This window comes from Barbus barbus (assembly GCF_936440315.1).
Source record: "Barbus barbus genome assembly, chromosome: 30".
Lineage (NCBI taxonomy): Eukaryota > Metazoa > Chordata > Actinopteri > Cypriniformes > Cyprinidae > Barbus > Barbus barbus.
In genome coordinates, this window is record NC_136758.1 from 13,594,898 (window position 1) to 13,615,846 (window position 20,949).

At 37.6% G+C, this 20,949-nt stretch overlaps 1 protein-coding gene across 1 annotated transcript; it reads left to right on the plus strand.

Annotated features, from left to right (window-relative positions):
* Nucleotides 1-529: 529 nt before the first annotated feature.
* Nucleotides 530-20,678, plus strand: rpap1 (RNA polymerase II associated protein 1). Its single transcript, XM_079385910.1, has 24 exons — nt 530-1,054; nt 1,207-1,355; nt 1,463-1,555; nt 1,637-1,826; nt 1,905-2,063; nt 5,471-5,695; nt 6,346-6,461; nt 7,318-7,416; nt 7,586-7,687; nt 7,994-8,161; nt 8,245-8,424; nt 8,511-8,645; nt 9,527-9,697; nt 10,082-10,239; nt 10,352-10,522; nt 11,359-11,554; nt 12,156-12,265; nt 12,805-13,000; nt 13,084-13,230; nt 13,576-13,718; nt 14,885-15,647; nt 17,646-17,822; nt 18,670-18,726; nt 18,874-20,678. The coding sequence occupies exons 1-24, from the start codon at nt 871-873 to the stop codon at nt 19,015-19,017; spliced, it is 4,233 nt and encodes a 1,410-aa protein (XP_079242036.1). The 5' UTR covers nt 530-870; the 3' UTR covers nt 19,018-20,678.
* Nucleotides 20,679-20,949: the final 271 nt, after the last annotated feature.

Sequence of the window (20,949 nt, forward strand, 5' to 3'; positions counted from 1 at the left end):
ACTAATTTCTAACTTATTAAATATTAAGCATTTTATAGGGTAGAAATGTTTTAAAAGTTAATTCCCTGCTGATATATGAACTTATTAGATAAAATAATGATAAACATAGCCTATGTGATGATAAACAGATGTATATGTATAAACTGCAAAAGTGATCAGAGGAAAGCCAGAGATACTCAGACATGCATTTTAAGACTATAATAAGCTTATTTTAGGATATTCTTGCTCAAATATAATTTCTGTTCCTTTATATCAAGCCTTTTCGTCGTTGATATATTTATTAAATTATATTTATTTAATATTTTAATATAAAATAAATTAATATAATATCATTGAATGTAATATAATTTCAACGATAGAAAAGGGAAAATAAAATAAGGTTCTAGTAATGTAAATAAAAAATAAGAATATATAATAAAACTACATGCGCTATTTTGTGTTATATATTTATATGATTTAATAACGATGCAATCTTTTATGTAAAAAAAAAGCTCTCAAACCGAAAAGGCTTCTATTTTGTAATAGCTACACATAACCCGGAAATGGAGTCACGTCTGTAAACTGTACATGTGTTGGTTGTGGCTATGCGTTTAGTGTACATATTCAGTCAAATAGCTGATAGATGACCGTGGCATAAACGACTTTCCTGGATTTACAATAAATTAATATTTCCATCGTTACTGTGCTGATCACGGACTGATTATTAATTATATTAGAAACTTGCTGGAAATGTGCTGATTATCATCTGCAAGCCAAAAAGAAAACTTTCAGACTGTCAGTCTGAAAAGAGAGCAAAATCTTGAATCGTTACTATTTCTGACAGTCTCCTCCGAACCATTAGACGCCCTTGTGTTAACTCGGGAGTTTGGGATGTTGCGGCGTCCCAAGCCCACAGACAGCGAGGCGGATCTGCTCCGGGAGCAGCAGGAGCTTCTGGCGGCCGGCGGCCAGTCCTCTGTCGCTGTAGTGAAGCGCCCTGATAAACGCAGAGGAGACGCTGCTGCAGCTGATGCACAGGAGCAGGGAAACCAGAGAGATGTTGTGACTATAGAAGGTAGGAAAGAAAGAGCTTTTTGTCCGTTATCTTTCAACATTTCTTTCTTGAACAAATTTAATGATGGGTTTCATTAGACCTGCTTAAATAAGATCAGGCTGATCTAAAACAAACTTAACCTTGTAATGAAATTATTTCATCTGCACCTTCAGATCTTCCAGATGAGCTTCCTACCTTGACCCCTGCACCTCCAAAGAAGTCACGCTTCAAACAGGAGCGGGTGCGTTTTGAAGATGAGGACCCTGAAGAGCGACTGGACAGACATGATACCCACATCAGTGCTGTCCTGTCTAGAATCATTGTGAGTCACTTGTTTTTGTTTTTTTAACAGTGTACCTGTTGTTTTATCGAATGACAGCATAATGCAATGTGTTTGTCTTGTTGTGCTTGTTGTTTGTCTTCCTATAGGAGAGGGACACGAGTTCGGTATCTGTGTCGCTCCCGTGTATCACAGGTGCTGCATTCCCTAAAGTCTTTCATAGATCTGTAATGGAAAGTGAGGTGAGAAAATATTATACATGCACAAAATCCCTCCCAGCTTGTTAGTTTCTCTGACGTTTCTGTATTTCTCACTGCACTTAGGGGCAGGAAAGAGCTCCTAAAGGAAGAAAAAGTATTTTTGCACGTCAAATTGCAGCACAAAGGGCTAAGAAGGAAGATGTTCAGCCTTTAAATGGTTCAGAGACTAGAGATCAGTCTTCTGCATCTAGACATGTGAGCTTCTCACCATTGGAGAATATGGAGACTGATCGACCTGAGTCAAATGTAATGGGTAAGTGCTGTTACATTCCACAGAGTTTTTCATGGTTAACTAAAGCATGCTTGATTTCTGATTGGGCGTCTGTTACAGACCGTGTTGGTGGCCCTGTGCTACTTACGGGTCAAGGACTTGGGATTGCAAATAGTGCCATGGAGACAATGAAAATCCATGAGGAGAATCAGGCAAAGTTGCAGGCGATGCCCCAGCATGAGATCCTGGAGGAGCAGAGGAAGCTGATGGCACAGCTTGGTAAGCTCGATATCTTTCACTGGCACTTCGAGTGCCAAACAAGATACATCTTCAAACTTATATTATGGCTCGTTTCCACTGAGCGGTACGGTTCAGTACAGTACGGTACAGTACGCAATTATTTCAGTTTCCATTGTCAGATGTTGTGAATGGTACCAAAATAGCGAACCGTACCCTACCACTTTTTTGGTACCCTTCCGTTAGGGTACCTAGCACAGCAAAGGGTACCAAAAGGGTGGAGCTAAACTCACTGCAGAAGTTGATTGGTTGAAGGGGATTAAGCTCACTCATTCCACTCTGCTGCCATGTTGGGCTTATTTACATCAGAGTGCGCAAACGCAAAAAAATATAACATTGTATTTTATGATTTTATATATTTACAGACAATAGCCGTTTCTCAATATACGTTCTTGTCTGTTCTTGTGGACTTGTGAAAGGTTATTGCCCAAAAAAACCCCACATATTTTTCAAAATATTACGGTTATCATGTCATGATGTAGTTTTTCAGGTGAGAATGTAGTTGTTTAAAACATGAGATGCAATTCGTTTTGGGTATATTTAATAGGCATTCGTGGTCTCATGAATCTATTATTTGTTCCTGGTCATATCGTTTTGGCTGAGCACAAAAGTTGTTTAATTTGATATATTTTGAACTTTACCATAGTACAGTGCTGACTTTGCAGCATACGTTTGACTGAATTGTTTGCTTTTGTATTTATTTCCTCTTATATAAGCCTTTTATACTTTGTACTTATACTTTTATATTGGCTATTATTGTCCATTAAAACTGACATTTAACCAAAAGAGGCAGAGTTGTGCTTATTGTCGCGCTTTATTGTCGATCGCTACTTTCCGGCATACACCACGCCTATCAAGTAAGGGTACTGTTGGCAGTGGAAACGCAAGCTGGATAAGGGTGTTCTGTCCTGAATCGTATCGTATCGTATCGTATCGTATCATATCGTACCGTACCGTACTGACCTGTACTGCTCGGTGGAAACGAGCCATTAAAAAAAATGCGATCTGTGTGAACAACCCCTTACTCAGGTTATTGTAAGGAAAAAAAATACTGTATACAGATAGATATATATATATATATATATATATATATATATATATATATTATTTGTTAGTTTGTAGGAAATATAGACTCACTGGCCACTTTTTTAGGTACACCTTGCTAGTACCGCGTTGGACCCCCTTTTGCCTTCAGAACCTTAATTCTTCGTGGCATAGATTCAACAAGGTGTTGGAAACATTCCTTAGAGATTTTGGTCCATATTGACATTATAGCATTACGCAGTTGCTGCATATTTGTTGGCTGCACATCCATGATGCGAATCTCCCGTTCCACCACATCCCAAAGGTGCTCTGTTGGATTGACATCTGGTGACTGTAGAGGCCATTTGAGTAAAGTGAACTCATTGTCATGTTCAAGAAACCAGTCTGAGATGATTTGAGCTTTGTGACATGGTGCATTATCCTGCTGGAAGTAGCCATCAGAAGATGGGTACACTGTAGTCATAAAGGGATGGCCACGTCAGCAACAATACTCAGGTAGGCTGTGGCGTTTAAACGATGCTCAATTGCTACTAAGGGGCCAAAAGTGTGCCAAGAAAATATCCCCCACACCATTACACCTCCACCACCAGCCTGAACTGTTGAGACAAGGCAGGATGGATCCATGCTTTCATGTTCTTTATGCCAAATTCTGATTTTACCATCTGAATGTCGCAGCAGAAATCGAGACTCATCAGACCAGGCAACATTGTTCCAATCTTCTATTGTGCAATTTTGGTGAGGCTGTGCGAATTGTAGCCTCCGTTTCCTGTTCTTAGCTGACAGGAGCAGCACCCGGTGTGGTCTTCTGCTGCTGTAGCTCATCTGCTTCAGGGTTCGACGTGTTGTGCATTCAGAGATGGTATTCTGCATACCTTGGTTGTAACGATTGGTTATTTAAGTTTCTGTTGCCTTTCTATCATCTCTAACCAGTCTGCCCATTCTCCTCTGACCTCTGACATCAACAAGGCATTTTCATCCACACAACTGCCGCTCACTGGATATTTTCTATTTTTCGGGCCATTCTCTGTAAACCCTAGAGATGGTTTAGTGTGAAAATCCCAGTAGATCAGCAGATTTTGAAATACTCAGACCAGCCCGCCTGGCAACAACAAACATTCCAGGTTCAAAGTCACTTAAATCCCCTTTCTTCCCCATTCTGATGCTCGGTTTGAACTTCAGCAAGTTGTCTTCACCACATCTAGATGGCTAAATGCATTGAGTTGCTGCCATGTGATTGACTGATTAGCAATTTGTGTTACCAAGCAATTGAACAGGTGTAGCTAATAAAGTGGCCGGTGAGTGTACTTGTATTATTTGGTCCCTAACAAGCTAGGCTTCTGAATTTTTATAATGTGCAACCATTGTATTTGCAAATCCATTTTAGCATAGTAATTGTATAAATTATATTTAATTTTAATGCATGCTACCATTCAAACTTTTGGGGTCATTATGATTTCTTTAAAGAAATTAATATTTTTATTCAGCAAGGATGCATTAAATTGATCTAAAGTGATAGTAAAGACATTTATAATGTTAAAATATATATATTTTTTCAAAATAAATGTTTTTTGAATTTTCTATTTGTCAAAGAATCCTGAAAAAAATATATCAGTTTCCACAAAAATATTAAGCAGCACAACTGTTTTCAACATTGATAATGATCAGAAATATTTCAGCACCAAAGCAGCATATTATAAAGAATTCTAAAGGCTCATGTGTCACCAGAGACTGTAATGGCTTCTGAAAATTCAGAAAATTTTAATTGTAATAATTTTACAGTTATATTGTATTTTTGATCAAATAAATGCAGTATTGGTGAACATACGACTTTAAAGGGTTAGTTCACCCAAAAATGAAAATTATGTCATTAATTACTCACCCTCATGTCGTTCCAAACCCGCAAGACCAAAAATATCTTAATTTGCGTTCCGAAGATGAACGAAGGGCTTATGGGTTTGGAACGACATGGGGGTGAGTAATTAATTCTATAATTTTCATTTTTGAGTGAACTATCCCTTTAAAAAAACATTAAAAATCTGACACCAAACTTTTGATCGGTAGATATATTTAATATTTGTTGCTAGGCAATATCCCATATTTTAGCAGGGTTGCAAACCTCATATAAAATAAATATTTAATTAAATGTGTCCATAATTTGACCTCCTGAGCTTGATTGGCATTTTCTGAAGTTTAAGCAGCCTTCACTGACCATTTTGTTAACATTTTGTTTTGTTGATTTTATTTGTTTTATTTAAATCTTCATTTTTAGACCTAATTTGTGAAACATGCCTTTTGTAACAGCAACATTTTTTTCTCTTTGCTCTCATGTTGTTATATTATGTCAGACCCTAGATTAGTAGACTTCTTGAGATCTCGAAAGGCACAGAGAACCCCAGGATCTGAGTCGGCGTCTGGTCCTGTGCAAAGAGAAGACTTCCTGAATGAACCTCTGCCTAATAGCACGTCTCCACAGTTAGACCACACAATAAAAGCTCAGGAATCTCAGAGGGATACCATGGAGGATGACGAGGAAGATAAGAATCCGTTTGTAGCTCAAACTCCAATTACAGGTAAGTGAGTTCAGAGCTTGTTTGGCAGAGACAGATCACATCATGTACCATTGCATGGTGAAGAAATGTTGTAAAAATGATATTACACAATAAACCTACATATTTGAGATTTTTTGACACATGCTACTACAGCATTGTTACAGCATTGCTTTAGTTTCATGCAGAAAACTGAATGGGGACTTTGGACTGGTCTGCATGCATACAGCATTAGAAAGTAAAGCTAATGTACCAGATGTGGTCTTCTCAATCTTGTCAGCAAAAGCTGGATTGTTTCCATTTCGTTATTCACCCTCGGCTTGGAATCCACACATATTCAGGACTGTTCACTTTGCAGATCTGCTTGCTAAGGCAGATGCATCAATTTCAATTAGTCTGATTAGAGCGGAGTTAGCTAGAGCAAGCACCAATTTGTTTTAAGGTAATAGAGATAAGAGGAACTCATTGACATTTATGAATGAAGCACATCAGGGGTTACTGTTCAGAGAACAGTCCTTCCGTAGTTGCACTGCTGTCAGCATGTGGTACTGTGTATGTCAATATACATGGGAACTGGAATAGGCTGTTAAACGAACTGAAACGAACTCTAGTGTTTTTTGTTGATCTCTGTTACTATTAATCATTTATAATATTGGTGTTATTTTTATTTACAGAGGAGGAGCTGCCAATCAAGCCTCAAAAGGAATGGCTTCACATGGGCAAGGTGGAGCAAGAAAAACTGGAATGGACAAGAGACCTTCCTGCACCCAGGAAGCAGAGCACCAAAAAGGTACAAACCACTAAATCTTAGGAGGTGCTTTATTTAGTTGTGCTTGTTAAGGCAAGCATCAGTAGAACTTACTTTTTTAAACCCCAAAAATGGTACATACTGTAACTTAATACTGCATTGTTTGTGCTACAGACATGAATTATACTTCAAATTATTCGGCTTCTCAAAATTATGTAAAAATAATACATAGAACTTACTTGGGGTGGGGGAAATGTCATATATCACAGTATGAGTCATTTTATTTTATGGTAATGATATATCACAATATAGTTATTTTTTATTTAAATAAGGTCTTTATGAAATCAAAAGTTTTGATGCCATAGAAATGTCATAATTCTTGTCACCAGTGTCAATATCACAAAAACTAATACTAGCCTAAATTAAAAACCCACTGAACAGCGATTAAATAATACAAAAAACATCTAACTACAAGTAAAAGGACAAAAAAAAACTACAATAGAACAAACAAATAAGAAATGCTACATACATTGTATGAAATAATCAAATTTATAAAAACTCTGCATATTCTTCACTGTCTGTTAAATATATATTTCTTCTTATTAAAGTTATAAAAGCCATTTAGTCAAAAGCAGTGAGAGATTTTCTCTCTTTTGTTGTTTGATTAACATGAATGACAGACAGCAGGGATATTAGACTGCTGTCACTTTAAGAGCTGCCCAGATCCAATATGCTGTTACACAGTTTCTTTCTCAGCTGTTTGCTTTCACTTAAGACCTAAAGTGAAACATATATGAAGCAAGATTTATAACATTCATTAAAAAAATATGGTGACATTTCATTTTATACTGACTTAATGTAATTCTATGTTCTTGTTTGCATGAATTCTTTATTAAAGGCTATGCAAGCACGTTTTGATTTTGCTGGCACTCTCATCCCACCCACCAAAGACTTGCCCACCCATTTAGGCCTGCATCACCATGGAGAGGAGCCAGAGGTTAGTGGGTTCAGCTAAATTAATCTGCTGGATTGTTTTTAGACTGGCAGCAAACTAGAACTGATGCCAGTACTTCTTTTAAAAGGTGTTTGTATTAGTCAAATGCAGACGTGTGTAGTTGTTGTATATTTGTAATACTAACTATAATTTTCTCTCTCCTCTGTTCCAGCTGGCTGGCTACTCACTGCAAGAGCTTTTTCTCCTCTCTCGCAGTCAGCTGAACCAACAGCGCAATCTGGCCATCAGCACTCTCGCTAATGTCCTGGCCAAAGTAAACAAACATTTCGAAATTAAGACAAAATTTAATTGAGTTGCTGTGAAAAGGTATTATATTTCCTGCAGAGTCCACAAAGATGGTATTATGAGAGAGTAAATGCTGGATCGTCTTAAAGATGCACATCTGTCTGTCTGTCTGGGTTAAGACATGTATATCAACGCTTTTTCATTGCTAATTATGTACTGATTGTCTTTAGTAAATCATGATTTGATTTTTAATGGCAAAAGAGGGTTTGTGCCTGTTTCTTTCTATTTCTGTAGATTTGTCTCTTATAAACACTGTACATGTGTTCTCCATCAGGCCTGGGCTGGCGAGTACATTTCCTCTCTGAAGGGCAGCGTCTTATCTTCTTTACTGGATGCTGGAGTCCTCTTTCTTCTGCGGTTCTCCCTGGATGACAGTGTGGAGGTTGTTATGTCAGCAGCGGTGCATGCCTTGCGAGCTCTGCTGGTTTCATCTGACGATGAGGTAAGAGACAATCATCTTGTTTATGCATTTTTGCCACAAGTAGTTACAAGTAACCACAACATTTCCGATTTGTCTCATCCTAGGAGTGCTTGGATAGTGCCTTCTCATGGCTGCTCGGGATGGCAACCTTTCCTTTACTGCCTACTGCTCAGGAGGATGAGGACGAGGATGATGAAGGCTTGGATGAGATCATGAAAGAAACTGCTAAAGAGAAAGAAGAAAAAAAAACAGATCATGATGTTGCTAGGCAGGATGTTGTCAAGGTAACCCGGGGGTCTAAGATTGCTCTCTTTCTGCTAATTTAGTTGCTGCTTATGCAGAATTACTGAGATTTCTGTGTTGCCATCAGGGCTTTCTGAAGATGCAGGGTCTTTCTCGGCTGCGGTATATCCTGGAGGTGGTGCGGCCCTCACCCCGGGTTGTTCTTGATATTCTGGAGGTTCTGATCCGAATCGCTCGCCACTCGACTGCTGCAGCAACACAGGTAGCTGAATTCTGAACCAGTGTTATTTTATACCCTAGTAAAAAAGTAATATATTTCAAATATAGTTATTTCATATCAAGTATATTTCAAGCCTGTTAACATATTAACTGACATATCGCTTGAAAATTACTGAAAAATTATAATTTAACTTTATTTGGAGTACTACTTGTACATAATGCACATTTCTTAATATTAAGCTTACAATGTGTTTTGATGTCAGTATTAATAAGGATTGTATGATCTCTGTATAATATCATTTAAATGCAGGATATTTAAAGTGTACCTGAAGTATGCTTGCAATAGTTCCACTTTAGCACAGTCAAATATACTTCAGTATATCTTTAGTTGGACTTCAGCACTACATGTATTTGTAGTACATGTAATGAAATAAATGTATTTCAAATATATTTCAGTATATTTATTTTTCACTAAGTTTTATATATATATATTTTCTGTTATGGTATTTATTAATATTTTGGATTCACTTGTATTTTCATTTTCAATTTAGTAACATAATGTGCTATTGTCATTTTTATTTTTTATATTATTTTAATTTGTTTTAGTAAGTTTAGTGCTTCAACTTAAGCTTCTCTATTTCACTTAGTTGCCAATGCAACATTTAAAAAAAAAATCTAATATTCATGCTTTATTTTATTTCAGCTTTATTTTAATTACTGAAAATGATTATTAATAGTTTTAGTTGTAGTTAACAATAATAACACTGTTCTGAACCCTCTGAACTTTACTATTTCCTTATGATCTGAACTTCAGTGCTACATTGTGTTTTTACTTTAGATTTGGACTAATGATACAATTTACACATTGTTTGCACAAATATCTCTGTTGTTTTTCATTCAAATTCAAACCTTTTTCTCTCTCAGATCCTGGACTGTCCGCGGCTAATGACCACTGTGATTTCTGAGTTTCTTCCCTGCTCCTGGGCTCCTGCCACCTCACAGGCTCCGTCCTCTTTGTATGGGCTCCCAGTTGCCTTGGCGATGAAGCTGCTTCGTGTTTTAGCAAGTGCTGGGAGGCATGCTTGTGCGAGAATAGTAAGTATCCACTAAACTGTGTAGGTTAACAGTGTCAAGCACCCACTAATTGTGAATAATTATAATACTTATTGCAAGATTAACAGGTCTCCCACCCACTTTAGTAAGTGAGTATGATGCTTATTAAAACAAGTGACAGGTCTCCTACTCGGATGTCAAACCATATTGTTGTGCTGAAATATGTTTGTATATAGTCTTGCTGTGGGCTACTATGCTTTATTGATGTCAAATATTAATAATTTGGTTAATTAAAGTATAAAAATGTGTTTTTGCCTAAACTAAAACGTCCTTAAGGGTGTTCTTATACTCTAAAATTGTAAATTTTAGCTTAGGCCTATACTATCTGAAAGTCAAGCTTGGCCGTAATTAGTCTGTGTGTCTTAGCTGAACTCTCTTGGAGGGAAGGAGGTTTTGTCTCGTTTCGTGGTTGTGGAACCATCAGAGATGTTGCTGGAAGCAGGTGAAGCTCTTCACTGCAGTACTGAGGCGCTGAGGCTGTTCGCAGTGGCTGCCAGCTATGGACAGGCTTGCAATCTGTACACGTGAGGAGGACCAGCCACTTTACACTTTAAAATACAATGGAAATTATGAATATACAATGTATTCAAAGCATGTGATTGTAGTGACGGATTGTGAGTGTGTGCATCATTCCAGGGACCTGTATCCTGTGCTGGTGAAGAGGTTGCAGGCTGGGAACCGGCCGTGTGCTTCATCTGAGGCTGTGCTGCTTCTGGAGCTGGACCGAATCAGGGCTCTGCTCGTGCTGCTGACTCAGGTCACTCAAACGGCAGGATGCCATGAAGAACTGCAGAGAGACCTAGTCAGGTGAGACTACACTTTTACAATGTCACCATTGTAGCAAACAATGCTTCAAATGTATCAACAATTGCACATTATATAAATAAATAAATGCATACTATTATTAAATGTTAATAGAGTGTGTGTATTTGATTGCTACTTTTGATCATTTAAAAATATTTAAAAACTATTAATATAGACTACCGTTCAAATGTTTGGGGTCGGTAGGATGTTTTTGAAACAATTCTCTTATTTTCACTGGATTTATTTGATTAAAAATTCAGTAGTTTTGCAAAATATTATTACAATGTAAAATAACAATTTTCTATCTATTTTAATATATTGTAAAATGTAATTTATTCCTGTGATTGCAGAGTTGCATTTTCAGCAGTCATTGCTCCAGTCTTCAGTGTCACATGATCCTTCAGAAATCATTCTAATATGCTGATTCGCTGCTCAAGAAACATTTCTTATTATAATCCATGTTGAAAACAGATCTGCTGCTTAATATTTTATTAATTACTTTAGAATATTTGTGTGATTTTTCAATTAATAGAACGTTTAAAAGAACAGCATGCATTAAAATATAAATATTTTGTAAAATGAAGGAAAAAAAGGAAAAGGGATTTCATGGATTCCTTAAAAATAACTAGAAAGAGATTTTGAACTATTTTCTATTTGATTAGTTTTACAGTTAGTTTGGAACCTTGAAAAATTTGGTAGCATTATCAGCTGTTTTTATTAAGAGAAATATGTACCACCATAATTTATGTCTTGCTTTATTAATATTAATATTGCAGTTTCATTTGTGCGCAATGAATTTTGGATATGGTCTTGAGCTGATTCTCTGTGTGTATTGACAGTACTCAGGGTACAGAGTGTCCTCCACCTCCTCCGGTTGTATGGAGTCATGTGACGGGTCTCCAGCCCACTGTCATTAGCTCTCTCAAGGGCTGTGTGAGAGCACTCGATGGCCCGGCTCAAATGTCAAGTGCTCTGATTCTGCTTCCATCCTACCTGCTCTATGCGGAGGCGTATTATTCACATCTCTGTGTACAAGTAGGTATTAATACGAAAGAAATAAGCATCAAAGCCAGTGTCACACCATCCCCCTAAACAAGGCCTTTTCTTCTGCAGGCAAATCTACCTAAGGCTTATATTTAGCCACTTTTAAATACACAATTTACATTATAAATGCCTTGAAAAGTTGATCAATAAATGCATAGATGATATGTTAGGACATGAGGAGCTCAACTCTCAGAATCAAAGTGGATAATCAGTGGCTTCTTTTAGATCCAAACTGCCCTTCATCAAAGCTTCTGGTGTGATAAACACCAAAATATTAAGGATTATTCCACATTATTCAGCGCATTCAGTCAGATCCCTCAAGGCAAGATAATGCTGTCTGCACAAAATAGCTGCTGATAATGTATCTTCACAAAAAAAGCATTTTCATGCATTTTACACTGCTAGTAGAAATTGAGTGCCATTTACAGCCTTGCATATTTTTTCTCTCATATTATATTTATCCCTTTGGATTATATAAAAATATAGTTGTAATTTAAACTCTTAGCGCAAATGGGCCTAAAATGACAGATATTTTAAATAATTACCATCCTTTGCATGTAATGTGAATGATCTGATCTGATTCCTTTGTCAGAGCTCTTTCCAGCCGGTACAGTGTCTACAGGAACTCGAGTCACTAACTTCAGATGTGCTTCTGCCATTGATATCCCATCAGGCCATGCAAAATATAACCAGCAGCTTTAGGTACAGTGAACTCTTACTGATATTTCCTGAGATTAACTACATCAGCACTAAATATAATATAATATAATATAACAATAATATAAATATAATATTAATAAAATAATAATTGTAGTGAGATTTTTTTTGTAAGATTAGTCAAATTAGTAATAATTTTACAATTATAATGACTTTATTTGTGGTGTTACAGTGTACATGCACAATAAAAGTACTAATATATGTACAATTTACTTATTTGATTAAAGAATCAAGTAGAATATATTTCCTGAATTCTAATGGAGATGACTTATTTTTTTTAGAAGTTTAATTGTATGTTGTATTTTTTTTGCTATTAATATAGTCATTGACACTCATATGGGAAATAACTAAACTAAATAAATATAGGATAAGACTATGCTTGTATTGTATGTTAGTTCTAAGAATTGGATTTTTTAATCGTAATTTAAAGTCTATAATTAATAGATAATTTTGAGCCATACAAAAAGAACAGATATTGTATAATTGGAACATAATAGTGATTATGTTCTCTTCTCCTGCTGCAGGTCCAGCTCTGTGGTCTGTAATCCCGGGCTGAGTGCAGCTGGTGGGGAGGTTGTCCCCAGTCTGCCAGGCCTGGGCTGCTCGAGGATGACGACCTCCAGCAGAATGGCAGGGTCCAACTCCCCTCTGTCTCTTTCTACTGCCCTCCTATACCTGCTGAACACCATCACATCCATCCACAAAGGCTTAATAAAGAAGGTAAATTTATTTTGATGGTAAATCCTGAAAAAAAGAGCTGAGATTATCTTGGTGGTAAATTTCCTTCTCTTGCCTCTCATCAGTTCAGTTCTCTCATCCTCTCGGACTCTGTACTGACTTATCTGCGGGCTTGTATCGGAGCCATGCCCTCTGTTTCTCACTTGAGTGCCTGGATTTTACGCCATGAGCACCACCTGCTGTATCTGCTGCTCAGACTGGCTCACAAGCTGGTAACTTGTACACACACACACACACACACACACACACATATTTATGTATAATTTAAATTATAATTGTAATTATTTTAAATAATTATGTATGTGTGTGTGTATGTATATATATATATATATATATATATATATATATATATATATATATATATATATATATATATATATATATATATATCCAATATATACCAATATTGTTTAAATGTCTTTGCTTAATAAATGCAATACATTGAGTTTAATTAACTAAGCTTGAAACAGAAAATATAAGTCTCAAATATGCTGGTTTTATTTGAAAAGCATTTGGTTAGTTAATGAAAGGATTTGTAATGCCTTAATTCTTTTTAGGTTCTAGTTGACCCAGAGGTGGCCAAACACGCCACCTTGTTCCACCAAGTATCGCTGGCTCTAGTGTCCTGGCTGCTGCCTGGCAGTGAATATCTGGCACATGAACTCATGTCTGTCATGACCTTCAGTCACAGCCTCCTTCCGTAAGTTTCTGATGTTTGCCGTAAAGCTCTCGTTTGTCTTGTACATTGTATGATTACAACGACTTCAGTCACACAAAATATTCACATTTTGTTATATAGTGGCTCCAGACACATAGACGTTATACATCAACTTGACATCAGTTGTTTAAACATAAATAATAATAAAAATACTTTTTGAAAGGGCATAATTTGTTAGCAGATCCTTCCTTTTTTTCAAATCATTAGGATTTTAAGTAGAGATCATATTCCATGAAGATATTTCATAAATTTCTAATCTAAATATATCAAAACTTAATTTTTGATTAGTAATATGCATAGCTGAGAACTTCATTTAGACAAATTTAAAGGTGATTTTCTCAATATTTAGATTTTTTTGCACCCTTCTTATTTTCAAATAGTTGTATCTCCGCCAAATATTGTCCGATCCTAACAAAGCATACATCAATGGAAATAAATCTCAATTTCGAAAATAATTGACCCTTATGACTGGTTTTGTGGTCCAGGGTCACATATTCTGATTGTATACTCTTTTTGTTCAGATGTTGACCTCCAGATGTTTTTCTGATTTTAAATAAGAGTATCAAACATCCTTTAAATGCATTTATGGTTAATTGTTATAAAAAAAAAGTGAACTATGAAACCCCAGCTTTATCAAGCTGTAGTTTCACATCACACTCACAAGAGAGCAGCAAACTGCACATTTCAGACAGAATGTAGCAGGTCTTTGCATGGACGGTTGATTCTGGTTTATGTTTCTTTTTTTTAATACTTAAATATGTTTGTAATTTTTTAAAGTGTATCTATGGTATTTTATTCTATCTGTCTGTTTTTTATTTTTTTTAAATACAGTATCGTTCAGAAGTTGGGGTCAGTAAACTCTAATGGTTACAACAGATTTCCATTTCAAATAAATACTGCTCTTTTGAGCTTTCTATTGATAAGAAAATAAGCCAAACTATGTTAAAAATTAATAATAAAAAATCAAAATCAGATCAAATCAGTCTATTAGAATGATTTCTGAAGGAAGAAAATCTTACCGATCCCAAACTTAGTAATATATGTTACAATTTAAGCACTACAAGGATGTACCTTTATGTTTATGAGAAATATATTGTTGTCTTGGAAAATAACTGCTGTAATATGACACGTTTTTTTCTTATTGTTAGGGAGGGTGTCTGTGGTGAACCAGAGGTGGCTGCATTGGCTGAGTTGCAGCTTAAAGACAGGACTTCACCTGTTGTTGGTGCTCTGCTGCGTGACGCTCTCCATCATTTGCCCTCCATCCGTGGTTGTTATCTCACCCACCTTGCACACATGGAATCCTCTGTCCTTTCATCCCGTGACCGGTACCTCGGCCGTACGCCCTTTGTCAGCTCTCATCTCCTACCTGAACTTACCGGCCCCTCCCTGCCTTCTGATTGGCCCTTCTTACCGCTCATAAGTCTCTATGAGCGAATGGGGCTGTCAGCTGGTGGTGGGGATCAGGTTGAGTCTCTTCCAGCGGGGTCAGTGCAGTCAGTCACTCACTGCCTTCAATGGCTGCTTGTTCTGGAGAGTTGGAGGGAGCAAGCGCTCACGGCAGTGCCACCGGTGGCTAAGTTAGCCAGGCTAGCCTGTGTCTTTCTGTGCTCCAGTGACCTCTTCCTGGAGCGGCCTGTGAAAGAGCTTACTTGGGCGCTGTTTCGCATGCTAACACGGCCAGCTCAGCTTGAGGCGCTGGATCTGGGCTCACCTCCACCAGGCCTGGCTTCCTTTCATGACCTGTACTCGGATCTGCTGGCGCAGTATGAGGCTGTGTCATTCGGTGACCCGCTCTTTGGCTGCTTCATGCTTTTGCCTCTACAGCGGCGCTACAGTGTCACCATGAGGCTGGCTGTGTTTGGAGAACATGTGGGAATGTTGCGATCGCTGGGGATCTCGCTACAGCAGGTAAGTGGTGTCTTTTTGTCAGGTGACCTACGCACAGATTAGGCGTGATGGAAACATGACTGTACTTTTGTCTTTGCAATTCTCGGCATCTGGAGCTGTAATCCAATTCAGATTGAGATTTCAGTTGTAAAGTGCAGTTCACAACATCAGATGATTTGAGTTGGGAAAGTCTTATTTAGTTAAAAAAAAAGAAAAAAAGGTTTGTTTGGAATCTACCAAATTGTCTTAATAACAGGGATGCATGAAATTAATGTGGTAAATAGTCAGAATTTATTTATTTGTTTTGTTGCCAATATAAAATTAGGCAACATTGTGAATATTGCTAAGATTTTGGATGTATCTTTTTTGCAATTAAAGGGGTCATGAACTGTGAAACCAGAATTCCCTTGATATTTTGACATATAAGAGGTCATTGTACTGTAAAATATCCTGTAAGTTTCAGAACTCAAAACTTTGTTGTTAGTCTAAAAGCAGCTTGTATTGAAGGCTTGTGGAATGTTCTACTCTAGTGTGGATAAGCACTGTCTCCGCAGAAGAAGATCGACATCAATGTCTGTTTAGCCCCGCCCACTGATTTGCGCATGTAGTGTTTACGAGAGAGGCGAACGCTCGGGTCTACACAGAAATCAAATGATAAAGATGCTCTGAAGACAACAAGACACTGTGCATTGCCAAGTTGTGGAAAACAGTGTTTGTGTTGCCTTCCTTCTGATCCCAACTTTAGGAAAGAGTGGATCCAGACCACGTCAGTAAGAACTTGGTCCTTTGTTCAATTATTTTTACCGCAAATTTGTTTACAAACAAGGCAGAATTCGACACAAGATTTTCAGAAAGATTGAAACTAAAAGACGATGCTGTGCCGACTATATTGGATCTGACAGTATTGTTGCAACACAAGTGTGAGTAACTGTTTTCATTACGTAAAGTAAAAGTCGTGACGTATTGTCAAGTATGGTGACCCATACTCGAAATTGGTGCTCTGCGTTTAACCCATCCAAGTGCACACACACAGCAGTGAGTAGTGAACAAATGCGCACACACACACACACACACACACACACACACACACACACACACACACACCGTGAACACACCCGGAGCAGTGGGCAGCCATGCTGCGGCGCCCGGGGAGCAGTTGGGGGTTCGGTGCCTTGCTCAAGGGCACCTCAGTCGTGGTATTGAGGGTGGAGAGAGCGCTGTACATTCACTCCCCCCACCTACAATCCCTGCCGGCCGGGGACTCGAACCCGCAACCTTTGGATTACGAGTCCTACTCTCTAACCATTAGGCCACGACTTCCCCACCAGCCACGTGGTTACTATTGCTTTGTCTCTTCTTACAGATCGTTTGATATGTATTGAGTTACTTATGCATTTTTGACCTAAACACAGCATCTGTGAGGAATGTACGCTGTCAAACATACACAACTGTTAGCCAGTCATAGCAGCGGGCATTTACTTTCCAGTCTACAATCCGCCACGCCTGTTCTGATGAGGGGGGTCAAAAACAGGACAGAAAATAGCCTATTACTTCTAAATTATGTTTTTGATGTAAAAATCTTGATAACATTATAAGTGGACCTCAGAAAACAGTACACAATAAAAGTTCATGACCCCTTTAACATTTCTAAAATAGTAGTCCAACTTCCGTTCCCTCGTCTCATATGTGCATCAAGAGTTTAAAGGGAATAGTTCACCCAAAATGGAAAATTCTGTCATGAGTTACTCACTTGTTCCAAACCTTTACTCACATTTTCATCTTTGGAATGCATATTTGTAATGAAACCTGTTTTCTATCTCTCCATTGATAATACATTCCACCAAAACTTTAAATCTTCAAGTTCATAAAGAGATGATAAATGTAATCTGTGGATGGATTATTACAAATGTCATCAGAGAACAGTTGTAGTTACGAGGCAGAGGGTTTGCTGCTACATTTTTTATTGCAAACCAATTAAAGCCGTCTCCATCTGAAATTTGATTTGTTTGTCCTGTACAGCTGCCTGTTCCACTGGAGAAGTTCACGTCCCCCATGGAGGACTCCCTTCCTCTGTTGCGGCTGTATTTTCGAGCATTAGTAACTGGAGCTCTGAAGAGGAACTGGTGTCCTGTACTTTATGTGGTGGCTGTTGCCCACCTCAATGCGTTTATCTTCTCCCGGGATGCAGTGGCAGAGGTAAATTACCTGTGCAACAAGACCAGTGTTATTTTTGTATTGTTTATTAAAGTATCTATTAATGTGTATTAATTAGTAATGTGAATTAGCTTTTATTTTTATATTTTTTAAGTTTGTTTGTTTTTTGGAACACATCCCATTCCCTTTAGTTTAAGTTTTATTAATTTTGTCAAGGGCTTTTATAAATTTAATTATTGTTTTTTTTAAAGCACTTTAACTTAGTGTATTGTAACTTATGTATTTCAGTTACTTGCCAAGGCAAAATTGCACATTTTAGTTTGTTTTCCTTCTAATATTTGCAGTACAGTATTTTGAATTTATTAATTTTTTTGTGAAAAATAACAGCACCGAACAAAATCATTGTAACAAAAAAGCATTTAGCAGAATGTTCAAGCAGCTCTTTCCAGATAATGAAAATGAATGGTAACCAGAGGCTGTCAATCTCCAGAAAAAGAAGTTAGTGTGAAAAGTAGTTAGTGTGACTTGTGCATTATATTCCAAGTCTACTGAAGCAATATAATTGCCTAATGTGAGGAAAATGCCAAAAATTAGGTAATGCAATTTAAGGCAACCGAGCAAATGCACTTTATGCAAATTCAGACTACTGTGACTGGTCTCCTGATACAGAATACGATACTATTCTAGGTGACATTTGAGTCGTGTTTTTTTTTTTCCCAGAGGAAACTATAATTTATATATGCAAGCGCTCTGTCACACAATCCCAAATGGAGTGGTTGGGTTTGAAATATGTCTTATGAGTGAAGCAAGTGTGAGTGATGGTCTCTTAGTTGTCTTATTCTGTCATTGTGCTGTGAGTTATGACCAATTTGACTTACATGCTCTGTAGGAGGTGGAGGCGGCACGCCGGAGCCTGCTCAGAAAGACCTACTACCTGGCAGATGAGGTACTGTCAGGCATTCGCCTCTACCTTAAAAAGACATTCCATTGCCTGGATCTGCTTTCATCTCCACTATACATCTCTCTTGATATTCTCACCTTTCCCGGTTTTGTATATCTTTCAGTGACATGTCTGGTTTCTTTGTTTCTCCAGGTGTTAAAGAACCACCTGCTTCTTTTTCAGCTGCCCCAGCAGAATTCAGAGCTGGGCTTCAGCACCTATGAACAGCTGCCCCCCATTCGTGCCCACAGGTTGGAAAGCATTGTGGGAACAGAAGAAAAGGGTGGAGAAAGGTGAAAAAGGAAAAATCCTGTCCCACAGTTTTGTATGTGATTTGTAAACCACCATCCTCAAATCTGTGGTTTTTGGCCTGTTAGGGACAAGTGGCATAGACTTTAAAATAAATATTTAGTTTCTTGTGGATAAGGTGTGGTTACTTGTGGTCCATACAGCTTTCTTTATTTCTTTCTTCTATCTTTTTTTTTTCTTTAAATTTCTATCCCTATCTGGATGGTAGTTATTTGACATGGGGATTTAAGACAAATCCATAATTTACAGGGGTTGGTCAGTTATTTTATTTCCACCCAAATCTGAAATGTTAGGGTTTTTTCTCCCTCTATCCACAAAACTCCCAGCCAAATTATACTGTTTTTGGACAAACACCAGGGTCGTGTGGTGATTTAAATCCTAAGTTTAAAAGCAGGAATTATCCAACAGTTATTTTGAAAATCCTTTTGACCACTGCTAAGTGTTGTACGGTTGCTTTGCACTGTAATATGTGTATTTTTGTTACAATGGAGGCTTTTATCACGGAAATGTTTGAAATTATTCACATTAATAGTTGAGCTGCCTCCGTACCACATTTAGTAGAAGCTCTTAAGATAATAAAGCAGAGCCAAAAATGGGGTGTACACTGTTGCTGCCTTATGGACCATTTTGTGTGTGTGTGCGTGTGTGTACGTGTGTGTGTACACTGCCCTCCAAAAGTTTGGAAACGCCCTAGAAACGTAGGGTTTTGGACAATATTGGCATGAATCCTTTTTAATTTGTGATAATTTTGCACTGATAAGGGACAACAAAAACTACGAAGACATTTTATTACATAGTTTATACATAGAAAAAAATAAAATTTTCGATTCATCAAAATATCCACATAGCCACAAATAGGTATTTGTAAACTATCTGACCTAAATTGTGTTCTAATTGGTTCATTGTATTCTAAACTTAATTGGCAATCAATTGTTGAAGCTATTAAGGTGTGCTGACCCAAAAATCTTTTAAAAACCTGGGCCAAGTTTAAACCAGTAACCAGGCATCACAGCTGTCAAAGGGGCATGTCTGACTTTGACATATATTTTGCCATTATTATGTAATCAAATTGAAAATTATCATTGCTGGTCAAGTTACTTTTTAATGTAATTGCACCAAAAAAATAAGGATTTATGCTGATATCGTCCAAAACCACACTTTGCCAGGGGTGTTTCCAAACTTTTGGAGGGCAGTATATATCAAGCATTCTGCGTTAGTTCAGGCAGGCCTCGTAGTCAAGCTCCGCTACTAGCTGATTGGAGAAATTCAAACCCGGCCTCTATCAGCTGATCCGACTCCCAAGCTCTCAATTGGCAAATCTCAAACAGGGCGCCTTACTTAAACCCGTCTTCTGTTTGCTTGCTTTGCTGCTTCCTCTGTACGCTGCTTGCATCCCACCTCCTCCCCATCTCCTCCTTTAACTTGTTTAACTTAAACAATGTCATTCTGTTGTCATTGTTGCTTGCTCTGTTCTGGGGGGGTTTTGTGCTACTCTCCTATTCCTAAAATGGGAGGGTTGCCCCTGAAGTGGCTGCTGTTTCCCTGTCTTGGCTTTCATGGAGCTCATGAAAAGGACAGGGAACTTGGAACAGAGCCATACCGCCAAATGTAAATTTAGTAAATATGCAATAAAAGTTGAATTAAAGGCTTGTCTATGGTATTCTTTTTGACTTAAGAGAGTCCTGACTGAAATTATATATATATATATACTAGTCTCATGCTGAATATCTATATTGATATGGACTGGGTAATGTGTTAGGAACGAAAGGATGCCACATCGTTTATGTAAATGCAAATTATCATCCTACAGACGGCTCAATTCAAAGACACCCCGAAAATCAAAGTGAAAAAAATGATGCAGCATGGTCCATTTTGCTGAAATTTCATCACAGCAACTCAAAATAGTACTCAGTAGTTTGT

Bases quoted from the DNA above. Each gene is read 5' to 3' on its own strand.
- rpap1 (XM_079385910.1), top strand. From the start codon at position 871: ATGTTGCGGCGTCCCAAGCCCACAGACAGCGAGGCGGATCTGCTCCGG. The intron at 5,696-6,345 runs GTAAGTGAGTTC...TTTTATTTACAG, and splicing joins AGCTCAAACTCCAATTACAG to AGGAGGAGCTGCCAATCAAG. The intron at 7,417-7,585 runs GTTAGTGGGTTC...CCTCTGTTCCAG, and splicing joins ACCATGGAGAGGAGCCAGAG to CTGGCTGGCTACTCACTGCA.